This window comes from Alosa pseudoharengus, unplaced genomic scaffold (genome assembly GCF_046254945.1).
Source record: "Alosa pseudoharengus isolate Yale_2024_CS ecotype anadromous, Long Island Sound unplaced genomic scaffold, YU_APseudo_1.1 YU_APseudo_1.1_scf_24, whole genome shotgun sequence".
Lineage (NCBI taxonomy): Eukaryota > Metazoa > Chordata > Actinopteri > Clupeiformes > Clupeidae > Alosa > Alosa pseudoharengus.
In genome coordinates this window covers 7,544,963-7,566,952 of record NW_027468689.1, presented here as the reverse complement: position 1 = coordinate 7,566,952, position 21,990 = coordinate 7,544,963, and the positions used below count along the sequence as shown (strand labels likewise).

At 49.1% G+C, this 21,990-nt stretch overlaps 1 protein-coding gene across 7 annotated transcripts in view; it reads right to left on the bottom strand.

Moving 5' to 3' along the window:
- Positions 1 to 21,990, bottom strand: part of LOC143142222 (mitogen-activated protein kinase kinase kinase kinase 4-like) — a 62,373-nt gene that overhangs the window by 30,558 nt on the left and 9,825 nt on the right. For all 7 annotated transcript variants that reach the window (XM_076302994.1, XM_076302996.1, XM_076302997.1 and 4 more), the window contains exons 3-4: positions 7,101 to 7,157; positions 78 to 203 (exon numbers count right to left, since the gene is read on the bottom strand). In XM_076302994.1, coding sequence (XP_076159109.1) covers positions 78 to 203; positions 7,101 to 7,157 — 183 coding nt within the window. The remainder of the gene's footprint in view (positions 1 to 77; positions 204 to 7,100; positions 7,158 to 21,990) is intronic.

The window sequence follows — 21,990 nt, the reverse complement described above, 5'->3', positions numbered from 1 at the left end:
AGTCGAGATGTGTGTGTGGCACACACTTCCTGCTAGTCACGGGTGCTAGTGTGTGTGTGTGTGTGTGTGTGGCCTACCCAGAGCTGGTCATCATTCCCAGGTGGACTCTTCTTGATGAAAGCTCCATAGTAGGTGGCAATGTTTCTGTGATGGGAGTACTTCTTCAGCATGTTAATCTCCAGCTTAATCTCCTCCTCTTCATCCTGCAGTAACACACACACACACACACACACACAATGAAGTGGGTTAATTCACATCAAATTGGATGTCACATTTGAATTCTCCAAAACACACAGAAATTAAAAATATATGCAACTTAATGGTAGCTTTGGACAAAAGTATTTAAAATAATTGATGTATGTATAGCCTATGACAAATAATTTGGGGGAAGAAAGTGGAAGAAATGCAGATTAGGGCATCAGATTAAGATAACAGAACCTGGCTGCTACTGCCACAATATCTCTCTCTCTCTCCCTCTCAGAAATATCACGCCGCCATGCCATTCCGGGAAGGGAATCCCTCTGACATACTTTTCCATTTTTTTCCCCTCAAAAAACAAAAACAAAAAACAATTCATTCTACATGCATCTTTCAGTTAACAACACTTCTAAAAGCCACCAGATGGCTTATGGCCCTGAATGGAACTGTACTATTGCATGTTAATTACCCATTGCAGTGAGAGCATCATGTAAAGTCCAATAAAGGCAGTGGAATCAGCTCATGAAGTGTGGCTAAATGAAATGGCCTGGGCAGATGTTGGCAGCCTTGCTCCAATGGCTGTGCTTCCCCTAATTATGCATGATCCTCTTAGCCTTTTCTGCCTTAGCACATACACGCATACCACGTAAAACACTGGTTTCAATGACGCGCGTGAAAACAAAAAACCCTGCCGCCACATGACCTAAAGTTATGAGTCTTTTCACAGGCCTTTAAAAGCTCTGACCCAAAAGAATTCCCCTGAGTGTCCGTGTGGACATATGTGCGGGTGGGTGTGCTCTCTGCGTCCAGTTTCCTGGAAGATTAAGTTTCGTCTGCGAGCAGAGTTGGGGGGCAGAGGCCACTAGGAAGGCAGATCAGTCAGGGAGACCCTTGTGTAGTCCTGACCCAGAGCTTAATCCCTGTCTGGAACACAAGCCTCAGGGACTCTGATAGCTGCTGTCGGAATGCCTTCAGGCGCTATTGTTACAGCGTCGTGTTTGAACGACCGCGCAGTTAAGCCCTGCATCTGGCCGGGCTCGAACCTGCAACTTGCAGCACCGTCGGATTGGGAGGCGGGCGCGCCAGCAAGGGAGCCAAAACCCACAGGTGCTAGCATCTCTTCCTAGCACGTCTCTTAAGGAGCTCAAACCCATAGGTGCTAGCATCTCTTCCCAGCACATCTCTTAAGGAGCTCAAACCCATAGGTGCTAGCATGTCTTCCTAGCACGTCTCTTAAGGAGCTCAAACCCATAGGTGCTAGCATGTCTTCCTAGCACGTCTCTTAAGGAGCTCAAACCCATAGCATCTCTTCCTAGCACATCTCTTAAGGCGTCAGGGAGGGAGGTTTTACTTAACGTACATACCGCACAGCTATACCAGCTGGGTATCGTTACACTGGGCCCTCTAGAGTCTGTGACTTGCATTCAGTCTGTCGCAGGTCAGAGCGATGTCACTGCTGATAAGGAATTTAAGAGACGGTCTTCCAGTACGCTAGCAGGTTAGTGACTATGGCATGTCTCATCCAGGGTGTGCATGTGTCGCTGAAGTTCCTGAACCTGACGGGAGGGATTCGGCATTTGGCCTTCAGCCAGGAGAGCCCCATCTCTCCCCCTCTCCCCCTCTCCCCATCCCAGAGTGGAATGACAGAGCAGGAGACAGGTCCTGCTGTGGTCGCACAGAAAGTGCCATTGTAAGAAGAGGTCACAAAAAGCAGTCACAAGACCCCTGGGAGTAGACCATTAACACAAACTCACTCACACACACACACACACACACACGGACATTAACTCCCCAGACCGAGTTTAACTCGACACACTAGGCATTTCCAACAGCATGTGACATACATTACACATGTCTGACAAAGAGCCATTGAGCCGATGGGCAACGTGAGCATCCCGATTTTATTAATGATGCTGCAGCAAGTGTGTGCACAAACTCACGGATGTGTCTCCACACACACATCAATGTTATTTTAGCCTTTCCACGCTTTGTGGAAAAATCATGCAGCTGAGATGATGTCATCCTCCTCTTGTTACCACCCGCCGTCTGTGAGGACCATAAGGGCACGAGAGGCCCATCTTGCACGCACGCACGCACGCACACAATCATACAGGCACGTGCGCAGACACAGACACAGACACAGACCAGGCCCCGCAAGCTCCATACACACACATATACACACACATCTTACAGGCCACACTAGCTCCGCACACACCCACACACTCTTACAGGCCCCGCAAGCTTCATACATACACACCCAAACACATTCCACAACACTCAATTCAGAACAACAATTCAAGAAAAGGAAAAAGTGAAGTTAGAAAGTGTGTGTGTCACATGAAAGAGATGGCGATATTCAAACATGAATTGGCAGACATAGACAGAATGTGTGTTTGCATAAAGACTGCTCACAGGAGAGATGGTCTGCAAAAGAATGAAAACAATCCCCCCCATATCTCTCTCTCTCTCTCTCTCTCTGTAAATGTGGGTCAGGAAGAGCAGTGTGGGTGGAGCGAGGTGAGGTGAGTTCACTCATCAAAACATCCCTCCAATCTCAGAGTTCACTCAATGAGACGAGGCATCTTTTAAAGCTCTAAGCTCCTCAACATTCTCTTATCAACCCACCCACCCCCCCCCCCCCTTCTCAATTTCCATCTCGTATGTTCCATCTACCCCCCCCCACCAAGTCTCCGGACGATATCAAATACAGGTCACCCCGAGGCAACTGGTAAAACTGGTTTGGCTGAACCTGGCTGCGACAACCTTTTTGCTTGTCCAGCCACTGACTGTGTGTCATGAAAAAACACACACGTATACACACACACACAGGGCAAATGTCCAGGCCCTATCTTCCCACACACACCTCCTGACCCTCAGCGTCCGCTCCCACTTTAGTCCTGGCCACTCTGTTTCAGCACATCGTGTGTCTGTGTGTGTGTGTGTGTGTGTGTGTGTGTGTGTGTGTCTGTGTGTGTGTGTGTGTGTGTGTGTGTGTGATTCAGCAGGGCAGAACTGGGTGGGGGAGGTTGCTGTTGCTATGACAGCTGACAAGAGAGGAAGTGGTGGTGCAACCTCGAGCAGGTTCCTGGCACACACACACACACACACACACACACACACACACGCACACACACACACACACACACACGCTGGCCTTACTCACCTCTTTCGAGGAGCGGCAGACAGCCCTCAGGCTACACACCCTTTCCTCCTCGCACAGGTAAACAACAACACACCTGTGCTCAACAATCCTGCACATCCCGCACAGTCACTGTTGTACCCTGTGCACACACACACACACAAAGTCACTGTGTACCCTGCACACACACACAAAGTCGCTGTTGTTCCCTGCGCACACACAAACACACAAAGTCACTGTTGTACCCTGCACACACACACAAAGTCGCTGTTGTACCCTGCACACACACACATGCAGTCACTGCTGTACCCTGCGCGCACACACAAAGTCACCGTTGTACCCTGCACGCACACAAACACACACACACATAAGCGCGCAGTGTCACTGTTGTACCCTACACGCACACACACACACACAAGCGCACAGTCATTGTTGTACCCTACGCACACACACACATGCACGCACAGTCGTATCCTGCACACACACACACACAGTCACTGTTGTACCCTGCCAGCTGGTCTCGGTCACTGACTCGGGCCCATGCCAAACAAAAGACGCTTCCGACAACCAATGGGAAAGTCATACTGCATGGAATACCATGACACTCCTGCTGTAGTGAAATATACAGCTTTTGAACCCTGAGGAAATGTAATCTGTTGTTTTCTGGCAAGAGGGAGCAGGGCAGATAGGTTTACAGCTGACATATGAAGCCTATTTTGGAACTAATGCATGATTCAGACATACATACTGAGCCGAAAAAGAATGTTTTTGATTCTCCTGACCTAATTCTCATGCTGCTGACCACTCAAGATCTCTCAGGGAGGGAGAGGAGAGAGGGAGAGAGAGGGAGAGGGAAAGGGAGAGAGAGAGAGAGAGAGAGAGAGAGAGAGAGAGAGAGAGAGAGAGAGAGAGAGAGAGAGAGAGAGAGAGAGAGAGATCATAGTGCCACTGAGCCTCAGTTTGTCCATGTCCTCCCAAGACTAGTTTGTCTCGGATGACAGTACTTCTGTTTGGATTGGCTTAGCTTCAGAAGACCCCATTGCTCAAGATGATGATTTTCTCTTCGGGACACATGTCGGGTGGGGTGGGGTGGGCTGGGGGGCCAAGCACCACGGGCCAACTGTGTGAAACGCAGACGAGGGGGAAACGCATTGTGAGGGACTCTGGCACGGACGAAGGAGGGACTCAGTCACACACAACCCCCGACATGTGGCCAGCACTAGCTGAGTTCTGACATTCTACTGCCTCAGACGGCGCTGTGGAGGTCAGACAGGAGTTCAGACAGGCTCTCTCTCTCTCTCCGTCACTCTCTCTCTCTCCGTCACTCTCTCTCTCTCCGTCACTCTCTCTCTCAGTCACTCTCTCTCTCAGTCACTCTCTCTCTCAGTCACTCTCTCTCTCACCGTCACTCTCTCTCCCTCCGTCACTCTCTCTCCCTCCGTCACTCTCTCTCCCTCCGTCACTCTCTCTCTCTCAGTCACTCTCTCTCTCTCAGTCACTCTCTCTCTCCGTCACTCTCTCTCTCCGTCACTCTCTCTCTCCCAGCCTCCCTCTTTCAGCTGCGTAGGTCAGGCAGGGGTTCAGGCAGGCTCAGGCAGGCCTCACATACTGTATGTGTGTGTGCGCTAAAGAACCTAGCATTAAGCAGGCATGAGAGCTATGATTGCTTTAGCTTGTTTCCACTGTGTGCATGTGTGTGTGTGTGTGTGTGCTCGTAGGTGAAGGGGTTCGTTAACACGAGTGTGGGTGGTCGTGCCTGCAGTTTTCTAGGTGGGTTCAGATGTTCTTGTTGTGTCCTCACATGCTCTGAGGGGTGTGTGTGTGTGTGTGTGTGCGTGTGTGTGTGCGCGCATGTGCAGGTGTGTGTGTGTGTGTGTTCTCTCACATGTGGTTTCCCCTGTTAGTGCTATGACGCAGCTGTAAACCCAACCCTGCTTAGAAGTAATGATGGCGGCCTGCTGGAGCTGTGCTGCGCTACGCTGCTTTGCGCCCATCTCAGTGCTGTTGTTACACACCCTCAGAGCGATGCCAAACACACTGCATCTACAGAAGGCTCCTACAGAACAAGCCCAGAGGAAGAGAGCGCATTGTGTCTGTCTATGTGTGTGGGTGTGTGCAGCATGTGTACTGCTCGCATGTATTTGCATGCATGTGAGTCTCTGCCTTGTGTGTGAGATGGTATGCTGTTTATATGCGTGCGTGTGTGTGTATAAGAAACTCTCTGTCCATATATAGCCTATAGGAGCCAGACGTGTGCTTAAGAGACAATTCTCTATGAAGTCTGTTGACACTGTTCAACAGTATACAATCCTGGCTTGTTCACATTGTTTAAAGGGACACCAGGCAACGATTTTCGTGTTAATTAATCATCTTCGTAGCCAACAGCTAACAGCCAACTAAAATCCCTCGCAAACACACCAACACCACCACAACAGGCACTGAGCACAACTAGCCAACCTGCTCACTACAGCACAGCTAGCCAACCTGCTCACTACAGCACAGCTAGCCAACCTGCTCACTACAGCACAACTAGCCAACCTGCTCACTACAGCACAGCTAGCCAACCTGCTCACTACAGCACAGCTAGCCAACCTGCTCACTACAGCACAACTAGCCAACCTGCTCACTACAGCACAGCTAGCCAAACTGCTCACTACAGCACAACTAGCCAACCTGCTCACTGAAGCATTTGAGGAAAGTACCGGTATTTGCAGTAAAAATAGTTCTTACTGGAGAACAAAATTACATGCCGACAGACCTATGCAGCTGGTGGGAATGATCATTTTAAGGAGCTATACAAGTTGGCTGGTGACACAGTACTCTTAAATAGTGAAGACCCCCATAATGTAGCTTGAAGTTCTAAAAAATAGTTTTCTGTACTCTATACTTTTGTTAAAAAGTGCCATTCTGTTTTATTACATGTGGCGAGGTACAGTGCGCATGCCAGACTCTTTCTTGTGGAAATGTAGCCCTCTGTCCCCCCCACCTCTCTGTGTTGGGTGCGTAGAGAGAAGAGTTACACAGCCATCAGGGAGGAGATGAAGTAAAGATGAAGTTCAAATTTCCTGCATGCGGATGCCCCTCCTGCCTGTAAACCAGCCTGGTAAAACTTAAGTGAGTGTGTGTGTGGTTGTGTGTGTGTGTGTGTGTGTGTGTGTGTGTGTGTGAGCCTGACACACCCAGACAAGACTGCTGTCATTTACAGCCAGGCAAATATGCCCATATATGCCTAAAATATGCAGCAAAAGAAAAAGTCAAAATCACACACACACACACACACACACACACACACATAGCTTTTGAGCTGGTAGTTCACCTGGGTTTGGACTACAGCTTTCTTACCAAGGACCACATCAGATTCAGAAGAAGAGTCCCAGGGTTCAACATAACCACTGGCCCAGGGCAAGAGAAAGAGCCTGGTGTGTCAGTTCTGCCCCTCACCATCATGAGTCATTCCAGTTCTCCTCTGATGCCACCTTGCTGAAGTTAAGCATGTGGCTACTAAAATAAGCATTCAGTACAACGGAATTAAATGACAGTGACTGGGGCCAATGGGGGTGAATCTGATGTTGTCCTGTCAGGAGGATGAAAAGGCACAACGTCTACATCATCTTCTCATACCAGTTCACAGAGTTCACAGAGTACACAGAGGCCTCGTGGGCGGCCACTGTGGACGCCTGGGATAGGGCGGGACGCGGCAGTCCGCTGGGGTTTCCCACGGCCAGGAAACAGGTGGGGGGGGGGGGTCAGGGGAAAACCTTACCTCTGTGACGTCCATGACCTTGATGGCGGCGAGCTGTCCGGTTTTGACATGTCGGCCCTGAGGAGAAAGGAGACAATAATAGCATCAGTCACCTGCTGTCCTACAGATAAGACTGTGTGTGTGTGTGTGTGTGTGTGTGTGTGTGTGTGGTGGAGGAGGAGGAGGGGGGGGTTAGGGTTGTTTGTGTGACATGTTTATTTGATCGTGTGGTGTTGCAAGGACAGAAGTCTAGCCTATATCCCACATTTAGGTTATATGTACACTTGTACAAGTGTGTGTGGTGCATGTTAAAGCATGGGAGTGCAGTGTGCCCTACAATGGGACAATCTTACACATACAGCAATTGGAATGTCTGAGGAGTGATTCTCATGCTGGATGTAGCCATTAGGGCCGGTCCCCAGAACCCACCCCCCCACCCCTGCAGTCCACAGCAGACGAAGGGGACGTCTGGGGACCCGGCCCCTGCACCCCTCCATAAACATTCCCACACTTCTCTCCATCACTCATTTTCATATTCTCTCTCTCTCTCTCTCTCTCTCTCTCTCTCTCTCTCTCATAAACAGACGGAAATAGACGGCCTCTTCTCTTTGATCAGGTGTCTGGGGATCGCTGTTATTTTAGGCTGGGTGGTACTATGTGGGTCAAGCGCATGACACCCGAGCATGACGGCACATGCTAACTCGCAGGCTAACTCACAGGCGCAGCAGAGACCCTGGCAGAAATGCGGTCAGATAGCCCAGTCATTCAGCAGCAGGGACCCTGGCAGAAATGCGGTCAGATAGCCCAGTCATTCAGCAGCAGAGACCCTGGCAGAAATGCGGTCAGATAGCCCAGTCATTCAGCAGTTTTTTGAGTAGAGGACAAAGGTCAAACAGCAGGGGTGTGTTAAGAGCCCCCAGACTCATCCCTATAAACAGCGTGCAGGGAGGCCCAATAACACATCAAGGTCTAGATTCCCAACCCGCCATCATCATGGGTCAGTATCACACATTACAACTTCACCGTCTCTGAGTAGATGCTTTGGGATCATCAGAAGTCACTCACACCCAAGATCACATGAAGCCAGAAGAACAATAGTGCTTCCATGCTGTTTACAACACTACAAACAGACACACACACAAACAAAAACTCACACACACAAACACACACACATACACACACAAACACACACAGACACACACAGACACACACAGACACACACAAACACACACAGACACACACAGACACACAAACAGACACACAAACAGACACACACACAAACACACACACAAACAAACACAAACACACACACGCAAACACTATGACTATGAAAAGAAATACATCAACCAGTCTTCTACAACTACTTTTACACTCCGCAAACAGGACGCTTCAGTTGCGCACCTGGTGTAGCCCGGCTGTTCTCCCGCCCGCAGGCCACCAGTGTAGTGCAGTCCACAGGACCGGCCCTCAGGGAGGCGGACGCTCAGAGGGGTCGCATGACATCTGGACAGGCAGTGAGTGAGTGAGTGAGTGAGTGGGGGGTTTAGACGTTCACATGATGGTGGACCCACACGGCACGGCACACCGCCCCGGGCCCACCACAGCCTCTTACGGTGGAACCGCTAAAGAGGAGTGGGTCTGTGTCGAAAGATATGTGTGCATTAGTGTGTGTGTGTGTGTGTATGGTGCCGATTTATAAGTGTGTGTGTGTGTGTGGGGAGGGGGGGGGGGGGGGCTAAGCCTCACAGATGACAGATCAGACAAAGCTGCAATCGGAGTGACTTCAGACGGCCTCCTCATTCATCGTCTGAGGTCACTTTCCCAGGAAATCAGTGGGGTTGTAGTGGGGTTGGAGTCTAATTTAATTCCATAGGGTTGCATCACGGGTGATGACGGTGATGACTATGGACAATATAGAGCGGGGGGGGGGGGGGGGCAAAGTGCGGGGCCCAATCTGAGACGACTTGCGATGCAAAACACTGAGAAAACAAACCCTATACTGGAACCTCTGTAGCTCTGAGCAATACTGCTGATTTAGGCTCAGGCTTCATCAGGCCATCACTTCTCAGAACCACAGACACTCTGTGTGTGTGTGTGTGTGTGTGTACACTCTAGCTATGGATAGTCTATCAGACTCTAGTCAATCACAACACTAAGCCCCAGTAATTCTAGTCAATCAGACCACAACACTAAGCGCCACCAGTAATTTCCTGCTGGCTATCAAACCCAAAAGCTGCCATGACCTCATCCACAGAACCCTCACCTGCAACGGAACCCGACCTTTCCAGCCATTCTGATTTCAACATCTCACTCAGTGACCTCAGCATGAAAGCAGCTCCCAGATCAACTGCACTTGTGGCCAAAGCCACAGGAATGAGAACGTCTAGCATGCATTCATTCCCACTTAGAGAGCGTAAAGGCCTCTAGAGGCCAGTAAGTGCTAGCCTGTTGGCTCGCTGGTCACATGCTCCACTCGCGGCACTAATCCGGCACCAGGGCTTTTTTATTCCGCTATCGGGCCGTTCTTACAGCGCTTCCATTTTAACCACCAAATAATCCTCCATGTTCCAGCCAAGGGGCTGGACAAAGCCCGGGGAAACGCTCTGAGGAGACTCTCGTCTTTGCTTTTGGACCGACACCAAAGGCCACTCGGCCAAAGGTGCCGTGGTTCAGGACCGACGCGATGAGAATGGCTTGATCTGAACATTCCTCGCGGACAATGTGAATGTGCCTCAATCACGCCATGCCCAACAGAAGCTCACACAATTTGCGCTCCAGGGAGTTTTTGAAGCCTTGCCCGTGCACTCCCTCTAGGAAGCAGCTATCCTAAACCCACCAACTCCACCATGCTGCTCCAGCCACATTATAATCCTCTCATCACTGTGGCAGTGCCAATGTAGGCTCTGTCTGTCTGTCTGTGTGTGTGTGTGTGTGTGTGTGTGTGTGTGTGTGTGTGTGTGTGTGTGTGTGTGTGTGTATCTATTTATGTAGAGGAAGCCTTGAACCCTATATTGTTCATTGCTCACGTTATAAGACTTCATGATCATAGGAGGAAAAGATCAGAGAAGAAGAATGAGTAAGGCAGAAGGAGAGAGGGAGAGAGAGAGAGAGAGGGAGAGCGAGAGAAAAGGAAGGAGAGATAGGGAGATAGAAGAGAGAGAGAGAACGAGACATGGAGAAGGAAGGAGAGAGAGAGAGAGAACGAGGGAGGGAGAAAGAGATAGAGAAAGGGGGGTATGAGAAAGAGAAAGAGAAAGAGAGGGAGAGAGGGAGGGGGCGAAAGAGAGAAAGGAAAATGAGTTTGAGAGGAAAAGCGAGGAGGAAGAGGAGGAGGATCCACAGGAAGCGCTGGCCCGTACTGTCCAGAGCCTCAAAGGAGCACAACACTCGATAACATCACACTTGAGCGCTGGACTTCCCCAAGGAAATGCCAAGAGAGCCGAGTCATATGGACAGAGAGAGAGAGAGAGAGAGAGAGAAAGAGAGAGAAAGAGAGAGAAAGAATAAGGTCCTGTATGCATTGGAGAGCTAGAAAGAAAACACACCAATCTAGATCCACATGCACACACACACACACACAAAATACACACACTCCTTCTATGAAAGGCACATGAAGCCAACTGATGGGAAAAAAGTGTGTTTAAACAGTCAGCCAGTTCCACAAGCCTCATGATCTCACACAAGAGACTGAGGGAAAGCACACACACACACACACACACACACACACACACACACACACACACCACAGGGGCTCTGCACTCAAAATGGACGCATATGGGGAATGGTTTTAACATGAGTGAGGTGGTGTGTTTGTACATGAGAGAGAGAGAGAGAGAGAGAGAAAGAGAGAGAGTGAGTGAGAGAGAGAGAGAGAGAGAGAGAGAGAGAGAGGGGGAGAAGAGAGAAGCAGCAAGGCAGCGAGCAAGCGAAAAAGGAGGAGGAGGAGACTCAGAATCCAGATCAGTAGGTCACAGTTCACAGTGAGGCTGCCTTTCCCAGAATGCTCAGCTGCGTCTGCTCAGGCTGTTTAAAAGCTCAGTTATAAATACCCAGGCACATCACACACTTTACTGGCTCCATCGCCATAGTGACCTGAGACCAGCTGTTCCACTTCGCTCTTCAACCAATCCAAACAAGAGCCAAATGTCAAAGCTGACCTGAAACCAGCTTTGCAGTGGTAGCAGGTGAGGTCAACACATGCCATGCATTAGGCTGTCGCACTGTACCAGTGGACCTCATACAGTTGACATCCCACTAAAGTATTAAGCATAATTTAGTCTGTCTGCAAGAGAATATAAACTAAAAACAGATTTGATCTGAAAGACAACCAGTCAAGGGCTTCTGTAAGCTAATGGATCCCATGCATGCTAGGGCCCACCGCTGGATGGCCCTTGGGAGTGCGGGCTAGTGAGCAGCAGCAGAGGAATGTGATGACTGCAGGGGCTTTCTGTGATTCAGCACTGACTGACTGGGGAGACCCAGCCGAGGCAGACCAAATCCAGCAGAACAATGCAGCAGGCCAGGCCTGGTGCTGATGCATCCATTCAATGCACCACATCTGTATAGGGAGGAGCTCTGTGTGTGTGTGTGTGCGTGTGTCCCTGCGTGTGTATGTGTATGTGTCTACGTGTGTGTATGTGTGAGCGTGTGAAGGGGGTGGTCGTCACGGCAGCTCCTAACCCCCACCCCAGGTCACGTGAGCGAGCCTCGTGGCACATGGTTCAGCTCTCTCAGTCTGCCAAGAGCTAATGGCCTCTGATGCACCACCGCTGAGAAAGAGCAGCAGCCACAGGGGATTACTCTCTCTCTGTGTGTGTGTGTGTGTGTGTGTGTGTGTGTGTGTGTGCAAAATGTCCACACTCCCTGAACTGTGAGTTAGTATACCTCTCAAGAAGCTAGAGACAAAAAAAAAAAAAAAAACACTGCTTTCATATGGGCCAACCTCCTCTTACAGGGACCATAACTAACACACACATTCACCATCAGCAAGCTGTCATGCTTAGCTCATGAAATGAGATCCCTGTTTGTGTACAGACAAACACAAAGGATCTCAGTTCACACACGTACGTAAAAAACACACAATCAACTGGGGTCATAGGTCACAGGTGCATCACCCCCCCCCACATCCTCTGGACATGGTGGTGGGCAGCGAAGAAAAGCTGAAAACCTCTCAGCTAGAGGAACGTTTCCATGCTTCTCTAGTTGCACGAGTAGACCGGTGAGATGTGATCTTCCCTGAGCTTCCACTCTTAAGGATCACACAAATTAAAAAAAAACACAGAAAATAAATGGAACTGTGCACTGAGCACAGTTTAAATGGAGCCGTGTGCACTGAGTACAGTTTACATGGAACTGTGCACTGACTACAGTTTAAAATGGAACTGTGTGCACTGAGCACAGTTTAAATGGAACTGTGCCATTTAAAATGGAACTGTGCACTGAGTACAGTTTAAAATGGAACTGTGTGCACAGAGTACAGTTTAAATGGAACTGTGTGCACTGAGCACAGTTTAAATGGAGCCATGTGCACTGACTACAGTTTAAAATGGAACTGTGTGCACTGAGTACAGTTTAAATGGAACTGTGTGCACAGAGTACAGTTTAAATGGAACTGTGTGCACTGAGAGAAAAAGAGAGAGAGAGGGGGGGGGAGGGAGGGGGAGAGAGAGAGAGAGAGAGAGAGAGGGAGGGGGAGAGAGAGAGAGAGGGAGGGAGAGGGGGGGAGAGAGAGAGAGAGAGAGAGAGAGAGAGAGAGCAACTGAGTCGAGGAGACAGGTAGGGGGGTCACAGATGGTTCACATATGGCCGAGAGGCTCCACTCCTCCCCTGCCTGTGCCTGGATATCCTCTAAGCTCACTGACCTGCAGCGGCATCACAAGCAGGGAGAGATGACGGGCACAACAAACCTGCCACTCACCCAACATCTCTCCATTACAGGGCACTGAACACCGTACAGGACAGGCCATCACTATTACAGGCCTACACTATATTTGACCCTTTATCGCAAAACACACACACACACACACTTCAAAGTGGTACTACACTCCTGGACATCCCCAACCCCCAGCTTCCTCCAGCCCTCTGACACCAAAGAAAGAGAAAGAAAGAAAGAGAGAGAGAAAGAGAGAGAGGAGAAAGGGGGGGGGGGAGAAAGAGAGAGAAAGAAAGAAAGAAAGAAAGAAAAAGAGAGGGGGAGAGAGAGAGAGAGAGAGAAAGAGAAAGGGGTGGAGAAAGAGTTAGGAGGTCCCACCCCAGCAGGGTTATCTGAGTCCGGGAGGCATCACTCACAGCGGCCCTTAACCACCAGCAGATGTGGACCCATCTCCAACACAAAACTCCACTACTAAACGAGCCCACCAGCAGATGTGGACCCATCTCCAACACAAAACTCCACTACTAAACGAGCCCATCTCCAACACAAAACTCCACTACTAAACGAGCCCATCTCCAACACAAAACTCCACTACTAAACGAGCCCACCAGCAGATGTGGACCCATCTCCAACACAAAACTCCACTACTAAACGAGCACACTGTTCGTTCCCCTTTTGGCACTTACAGGAATGTACTGTCTTTGTGCACGGAAAGATAAAACTGCTCCATCGGAACAGAAACAAAGAAACAGGTGCTGACCGCCAAGGACACCTCGCAGAACAGAGAACAGAGAGAACCGAAAGCATCTGCGAGAACATGTAGCGAGGCCTAAAAATGGAACATTCACCATTACCACATGTATCGAACGCCTGGCCTGAACGCAGAGGGGTCAAGCCGCACGGACGGACGCACGCACACACACACAGCACGGCTGACATCACGTGATCACTTGGGTGACGTTAACAGCATGAGTCATTGAGTAATTACTGGCTGCTCAGTCAGGCATGACGCCCTGTGCCACTGCTTTAAGACTGGGGCATCAAAGGGCATTTCAAAGGAACGCGCGAGAGGCAGGGGGGTAAATCGGGGGGGGGGGGGGTAAATCCACCCCTGGGGGCAAGAAGCTGCTTCAGCACGGAGGTGAGAAAGATGGACGGTGACATTTGAGCAGAAATGGAGAGAAAGCAAAAAGGGGAAAAAAAAAGATGAAAAAAGAAGGCTAGAAGAAGTGTCATGGGAACATAGCAGGTGGAAGTGTGTGATTGGTCATGGCGTCACGGCAAGGAGGCGCATTTGTGAATACACGCAGAGAAAGACAAAACAAACTCACACCTAGTCACCTAGCGACGGATTAAGACTCACATCAGACTAAACAAACTCACACCTAGTCACCTAGCGACGGATTAAGACTCACATCAGACTAAACAAACTCACACCTAGCCACCTAGCGACGGCTTAACTAGCACATCAGACTAAACAAACTCACACTCGCCTAGCGACGGCTTAACTAGCACATCAGACTAAACAAACTCACACCTAGTCACATAGCGACGGCTTAAGACTCACATCAGACTAAACAAACTCACACTCGCCTAGCGACGGCTTAACTAGCACATCAGACTAAACAAACTCACACCTAGTCACCTAGCGACGGCTCAACTAGCACATCAGACTAAACAATCATGATACCAGGAGAGGATCTATCAAAGCTCCCAAGCAGCTCAAGTTGAACACTCCTGTAAAAAACTATGGCCAAGTTTAGCTACCTAGAGAACACGTTTCAAGCCAGTAAAAACTGGTGGGATATCACATTCACTGGCCCACCGAGTGAAGAGTAAAACGCGCTTGAACTGAATTAAAAAACTCGGCCTGCTGCCTAAAAGCAGCATACGCCCATTTTTGGTGGTGTGTGAGAACAGGGCTTCCTTAATGTCTTCATTAGATGTCTTTTGTAAGGTGTTAATCCCTGACGACTAATCCTTCACTACTGACAAACCAAAGTTAAACAGCTCGGTGAGTCCATATGCTGACGGATCTGTTCTCGGGTCAAAGAGATGCAACTTGGACCTTATTAGGGCCAGCCAGTTGAACACAGGGTTTAAAAGAAAAGGCAGTCACAGTGACACAGGGTAGTTACTGGTGAGGCATGCTCGGTTTGACACACACACACTTGTATACTTCCCCTGGAAGAACAATGCCATTGCTAGGAGCACCAAAGGACTCCAAAAGCAGTCAGCCACCCACCCCCACACACACACACTTTTCCTTCAAAAGAGGTGTTGTTCAGAGGGGTGAAAGGAGGGTGTGGGTGCAGAGAGAGGGGGTAACGTCTGGTGGGAGCGCTGGGCAATGACTGTAAAACCATGGACAGCGTGGCCGAATGCCCTGCTAATCGGATATAGAATGCGTAGCCTTTCCGCTGCTATCTGGAGCCTGAGTCAGGGTGCACATTAGCACCATCAGTTGAAGTCAGACACATCTCATTAAGCACGCCCACCAAGTTCAGTAGTGCTTTTTGATACAAGATGGTGTTTAAGACCCACATTTGACCCTCATAATGGAACATTAAGGTACTTTAAGCTCGTCTGCCTAGAGTGGGCATTAGTAAAGAGAAAAACGCTTAATGTAAGATAACGTCCTACCCATAAGACTGCGACATATGGTGATCATTGATTGATTGAAGACTAAGCTACAGAGACGGTTCATCAACTGTTTTAGATAATCTTTGGCCACATTAGACCTTTTCATGATCAGCATTTTCCAATATCCCTCCCGCAGTGTGAGTAAATAACTCATTAGAACATTAAACTTACTAAAAAACTACAAAGAACTTTCCTCAGTGGGTCTGCTTGAAGAAGCAACAGCACCACAGGACATGGCTGACAAAATGCTACAAGAAATGGTAGGCTAGGCTAAGTTGCCTGACAAACGTGACTACAAACTCAACAAACTAGTCCACGTAGACCTAATGGACAAATGCGTCTTACAATCTATCTATTAATGACAGGAAAATATTGTAAGAACCAGTAGAATAAGTAGAATAAATTTAAAACTATTTCTAAGGGGAAATGCAGATTACAGTATTACAGATATCCACATAGGGACAACTGTTCAAAGTAGACATCCTTGATGGAAAGACCGTTCAGACAAAGTGTCATGGAAAATGATCTGCTCAGTCATTTCACCACAAGGGAAGAGCTACAATTGCACTGTAGCCAACCAGCAGGGGCACAGGAGCTGTGTGACTTTTACAGTCACTGACACCGAGTACTGAGTACCAAGCAGGGAGTACTGAGTACTGAGCAGGGACCAACCAGAACACGCAGCAGAGAGACGGCACTTCATAATGGAGAGCTTATTGATCAACACACACTACACTGTTGTATAGAAGCAAGCACCCACTCATGACTAAGCACATTTGAGTAATGAGGATGAGGGGAGATATGGGGTCCACTCATGACTAAGCACATTTGAGTAATGAGGGGAGATCTGGGGTCCACTCATGACTAAGCACATTTGAGTAATGAGGATGAGGGGAGATCTGGGGTCCACTCATGACTAAGCACATTTGAGTAATGAGGATGAGGGGAGATCTGGGGTCCACTCATGACTAAGCACATTTGAGTAATGAGGACTAGGGGAGATCTGGGGTCCTTTTGATGCATCTAAGGCACTTCATCTCCTCCTCCCTGCAGTCTCCCCAAACCAGCCGAGCACATGGGAACTGGGACAAAGAGCGGCATTCCGCAGACCTCGTTCAACCCGAGAGGCTCTGTGACGGGGCAGAGCATACAGCCCGAGGGAGTGGACACAGCAGGAGCGGGCCAAACCACCATGTCTGGGGAGAAACCCGTCAGAGACTCCGCAGCCTCAGGCACTAAACCCCATAACTGACAGTGCAGTCTCAGGCACTAAACCCCATAACTGACAGTGCAGTCTCAGGCACTAAACCCCATAACTGACAGTGCAGTCTCAGGCACTAAACCCCATAACTGACAGCAGGGCTAGCCTGACGTTGTCATACGCAATTCTAGTCAGAATTTGAGTCTGATACTGCTCCATTGGGATGTGATTATGGGGCCCGTTTCCACCGATACAGGGGGTGAATCCTGTAGGAAGAACACCAGAAACACCCTTCTTTTCCACAATTGCCTTAACATTGTTCTCTGGTCGTTTTTTAAAGTTATTGCACTGTCAATATTTTCTACAACAGACGTGATGGCGAAATTTAAAAGTCCATCTTCTAGCAACAGCGTTTCTGTAGGGAGAACCGAGATGAATGCAACACTTTGTAATTAAATGTAATTTCCAAAGACATTGGAAACCCCTTAACTGACAGGGCAGTCTCCCCATAACTGACAGAGCAGTCTCAGGCCCCAAACCCCTTAACTGATAGGCCAGAGGGAAAGTAGATAGCAGACGTGAATATGCTGGAGTCACCATCAATGAAAGCACCCCCTGCACCAAACAAAAGGCTTCAACTATAGTCTGTATAGCTGTTTGTTAGTTTGTCTGTCTGTGTGTCAATATTCAACCAAACAGCTGTGCCGTGGTTCCCTCTAAGGCAGCATAGCGATAACTAGTCATGGCTTCCGGCTCAGTGACTCCAGGCTGGGTGACACGGGCAGAGGCCCAGTGGGGGGAGCGCCCCAGCAGCCAGCCAGCCAATCTGGAGGGAGGACTTCAGACATCAAAATCTCCAGGGCCTCCACTACCTCTCCCATCCAGGGCCTCCACCACCTCTCCCATCCAGGGCCTCCACCACCTCTCCCATCCAGGGCCTCCACCACCTCTCCCATCCAGGGCCTCCACCACCTCTCCCATCCAGGGCCTCCACTCCTCTACTGGGGCTTCACAGGAACCAGAGATTGTGATAAATAGAGACTGCCTGATGAAGGGGTGGATCACTTCCTTAGTGCACACATGCACACTAAACATATGCACACACAAACTAAACACACACACTAAACACATGCATGCACACACACACACACACACACACACACTAAACACACACACACACACACACACACACACTAAACACACACACACACACACACACACACTAAACATACACTAATCACATGCACGCACACACACACTAAACATATGCACACACAAACTAAACACACTGTACACGAAACACTCGCACACACACACACACACACACACACACACACACACACACACACACACACACACACACACACACACACACTAAACATATGCACACACACACACACACACACACACACACACACACACAGACTAAACACATGCACACACAGCTCCACAAAAATAACACAGTCAAGTACAAAGTAGAAGGGAAAGTAATGTGCACCTAACAGGCCAGAAGGTCTAAAGGAGAGCGACAGCATGGAAGGGAGGAGGTGCAGGGAGGGGAGGAGGAGGTGGAGGGAGAGGAGAGGAGGTGCAGGGAGAGGAGGAGGAGGTGGAGGGAGAGGAGGAGGAGGTGGAGGGAGAGGAGAGGTGCAGGGAGAGGACAGGGAGTGCAGGGAGAGGAGACACAGGGAGAAGAGGTGCAGAGAGGAGGAGACGCAGGGAGAAGAGAGGAGGAGCAGGGAAAGGAGAGTGGGAGGTGGAGCTGGGGAGCCAAATGGGAAACGGACGAAAGGAAAAAAGGAGGTGGTGAGCTGTCGGCGTGAGTCCTGACACAGCGCTTAAATCACTGATACACACAAAGTGGTGCCTTAGATCGCCGTCTGTGTGTGTGTGTGTGTGTGTGTGTGTGTGTGTGTGTGTGTGTGTGTGTGTGTTTTCAAAACATGTGAGCAGCTTACTTTCCCTCCACACACACCATTCCACTGACCCCATTCCCTCGTCATTCCACAACCCCGTTACACAAGCTGCCCATGGTCAGGGATGGGGGTCATCTTTATATAGCAAGCAGTGCCCTACAACTATTCCATAACTCCATAATGTACATACAGGTGGCGTGGGTGTTATGCAAGTGTCCTGTTGTTGTCAGTAGGGATGTAACGATTACCGGTATAATGGTAAACCGCGATAAAAATGTTGACGATAACCATTACCGTTTTCTTTTGAAACATCATAATTATCACGGTTGATTACTGCGGTGTTGAAACCGCGTGTTTAATCCTTCTCAGCTTCATCCGAGCCTGCTTTTGACATACAGTAGGCCTGGTACAATGAAACAAAACTACTGATTCTGTTGTCTAATTGATGGTTTGAACTGCGATTCGGATTAGGCTACACCTGATTTTAAACATTTTCACCAAAAACGTGCACTGTATCATATAGCCACTCTGCGTCTTTTCATGCTTATTAAATCCATTCCACTCAAATTATCAGGAGAACACATTAGCCTAAAGTTTTATTTTGAACACTTACTTTGGTCTCACTCATTGGATCCAAATAACAGAAATAGCAAACTCCAAGTCATGGTAGGGTAAGTCAAGCTATAAGCACATAGCCAATTAAACATGAAAAAGTGAACGGGAAACTTTTTCAGCTTGTGTAGGCCTATCAGTGCTTTCTGAACATATTGAACACACTTTTAAAAATACCGTGATAATACCAAAAAACGTGATAATTTTGGTCACTATAACCGTGAGGTTACATTTTCATACCGTTACATCCCTTGTCAGTCAGTTGTCAGTCTATCTGATGAGCTGTGTGGTGCAAGATGAATTTCCAAAAGGATCAATAAAACATCCATCTACCAGACACACACACACACACCGACTGCTTAATGGTGGAGAGGGCGAAGTGGAACGTTTCCCTCATCTTCCTCTCCGACCCAGCTGAGCGACTGCGTCACCGACTCCATGACCAACAACGGCGCACCTTCAAGACATATATACTGTATATACAGTATGTATGTGTGTATATGTATGTGAGTGTGTGTAGACTGTGTGTGTGTGTGTGTAGAGTGTGTGTGTGTGTGTGTAGAGTGTGTGTGTAGAGTGTGTATGTGTGTGTATATGTGTGTGTGTGTAGAGTGTGTGTGTAGAGTGTGGAAACAGAGGCCCTATTAAGCCGAGAAGAAACCCACATATGTTGCTTGTGTGCTGTTGTGAGCTAGTGTGTGTGTGTGTGTATGAATGTATGCATATGTGTGCTAATGAGAGCATGCAAGTGTGTGGAATGTGAGAGGGCCTTGGGTTGAGCTCGTCACCCAGTGCCCAGCAGAGTAAACTCACATGTGCCTCCAAACCCAGCGCCCAGCACACTAACCCAGCACAGCACACTACAGCACAGGCCAGCCCAGCACACTACAGCACACTAACCCACACCCCAGTTCCACAGCGCTCGCGCGCTAAAAATAGACTTTAACCCACAGATTCAGCCAGTTAACCCTTTACACTACTCCTTCATACTCTCTCTAACACACATACACACACACGCACACTTTCGTTTCACATCTACCATTCAGACTTTATGTAACCACATGCATATTGTTCAAGAGGTGTTCAAGTCAACAGCAGAGTGCTGCACGGTATGTCTGGTAGTGGGGATCAAGACAATATCCAGTCAAACCCAGACAAGAGCTGCTTAAAGACTAGTGTCAGGAGCCATACACTTAACTATATATCTATCATCCCCCAGATTAGATTTGATTAGATTCAACTTTATTGTTATTGTGCACAGTACAAGTACAGACAACGAAATGCAGTAAGACAACAAAATGCAGTGCAATTTACAAGTAAATCATTAAATCCTTAAAACCCTCATGCGTTGTCACGGGCGCAGGGAGGGTAAACCACAGCGCAGGAGTGTTCAGAGCATGTGTGCAGGAAGTGATTCAAAAGTAAACAGCCCAAATGCAAACGACTGCTGCTGGCGGGGGAGTGGGGGCAGATAACTGTCATACATCAGATGGCCTCCAGGGGACCCAACCCAACCCTGTCCACCTAGAGAGCAGACAGAGGCAGAGACGGAGACGCCTGTTAAAAGCACAACCAGGGCTGTGGAGGCACGGCAGAAGCTAACGGCAGAGAGAGAGAGAGAGGGAGGGAGAGAGAGAGAGAGAGAGAGAGAGAGAGTGCGAGAGAGCGCGAGAGAGAGCGAGAGGGAGAGAGAGAGAGGGAGGGAGGGAGAGAGAGAGAGAGAGAGAAAGAAAGAGAGAGAGAGATAGAGATAGAGATAGAGAGAGAGTGCAAGAGAGAGGGAGAGAGAGAGAGAGAGAGAGAGAGAGCGCGAGAGAGCGCGAGAGAGAGCGAGAGGGAGAGAGAGAGAGGGAGGGAGGGAGAGAGAGAGAGAGAGAGAAAGAGAGAGAGAGATAGAGATAGAGATAGAGAGAGAGTGCAAGAGAGCGCGAGAGAGCGCGAGAGAGAGCGAGAGGGAGAGAGCGAGAGGGAGAGAGGGAGAGAGGGAGAGGGAGAGAGAGCGAGAGAGAGAGGTAGATAGAGAGAGGGGGGAGGGAGGGAGGGCAAGCATTCTTAGACAATAAATGAGACCTTTGAGTGATTAGAAACAGATGACTCAACCGCCATTTGGTGACGAGGGCTAGGCCAGCCCTTGCCAGTCGGACGAGAGTGCAGTTATCCAGCCTGCTAGAGCGATGAGCACAGCCGTGTTTAGCATCAAGCCAACAAAACAGTTAGGAGAAGGGAAAAAAAGAGAAGCCCATGTTGTGTTCTCCGAGTTTTCAGGGGGCTCAGGCTGAGATCATACTTCCATTTTTTCCTCCTCTCCCGTTTCACTGGGTTCAAAACAAAACAAAACAGAACTCTGCTCGGGTTCACCCCCCCTCTTTTCCACAGTCAAACCATCTCATGCAACTGGGCCAATGAAAACCTTCCCGTTTCCCCCACACCAATTACAGCCGCTGTTTTCCCTGGCATCGGGTTTCTCTTTCTGTTTTCTGGCCAACTCATCTCGAGTTTAGTGGGTTTAAATCTGTCTGCTTTTAATCGAACAACACAATGCGACAGCATCTCAAACTGATCACTAAAGTGCAGGGTGTCAAAGGCACAGCTTTTCTAACCAGTCATGTGAACAACCCCAAGTCAGCACGGCCCACGGCCAGCGATTTGTTGCTGGGCTCTCTGTGC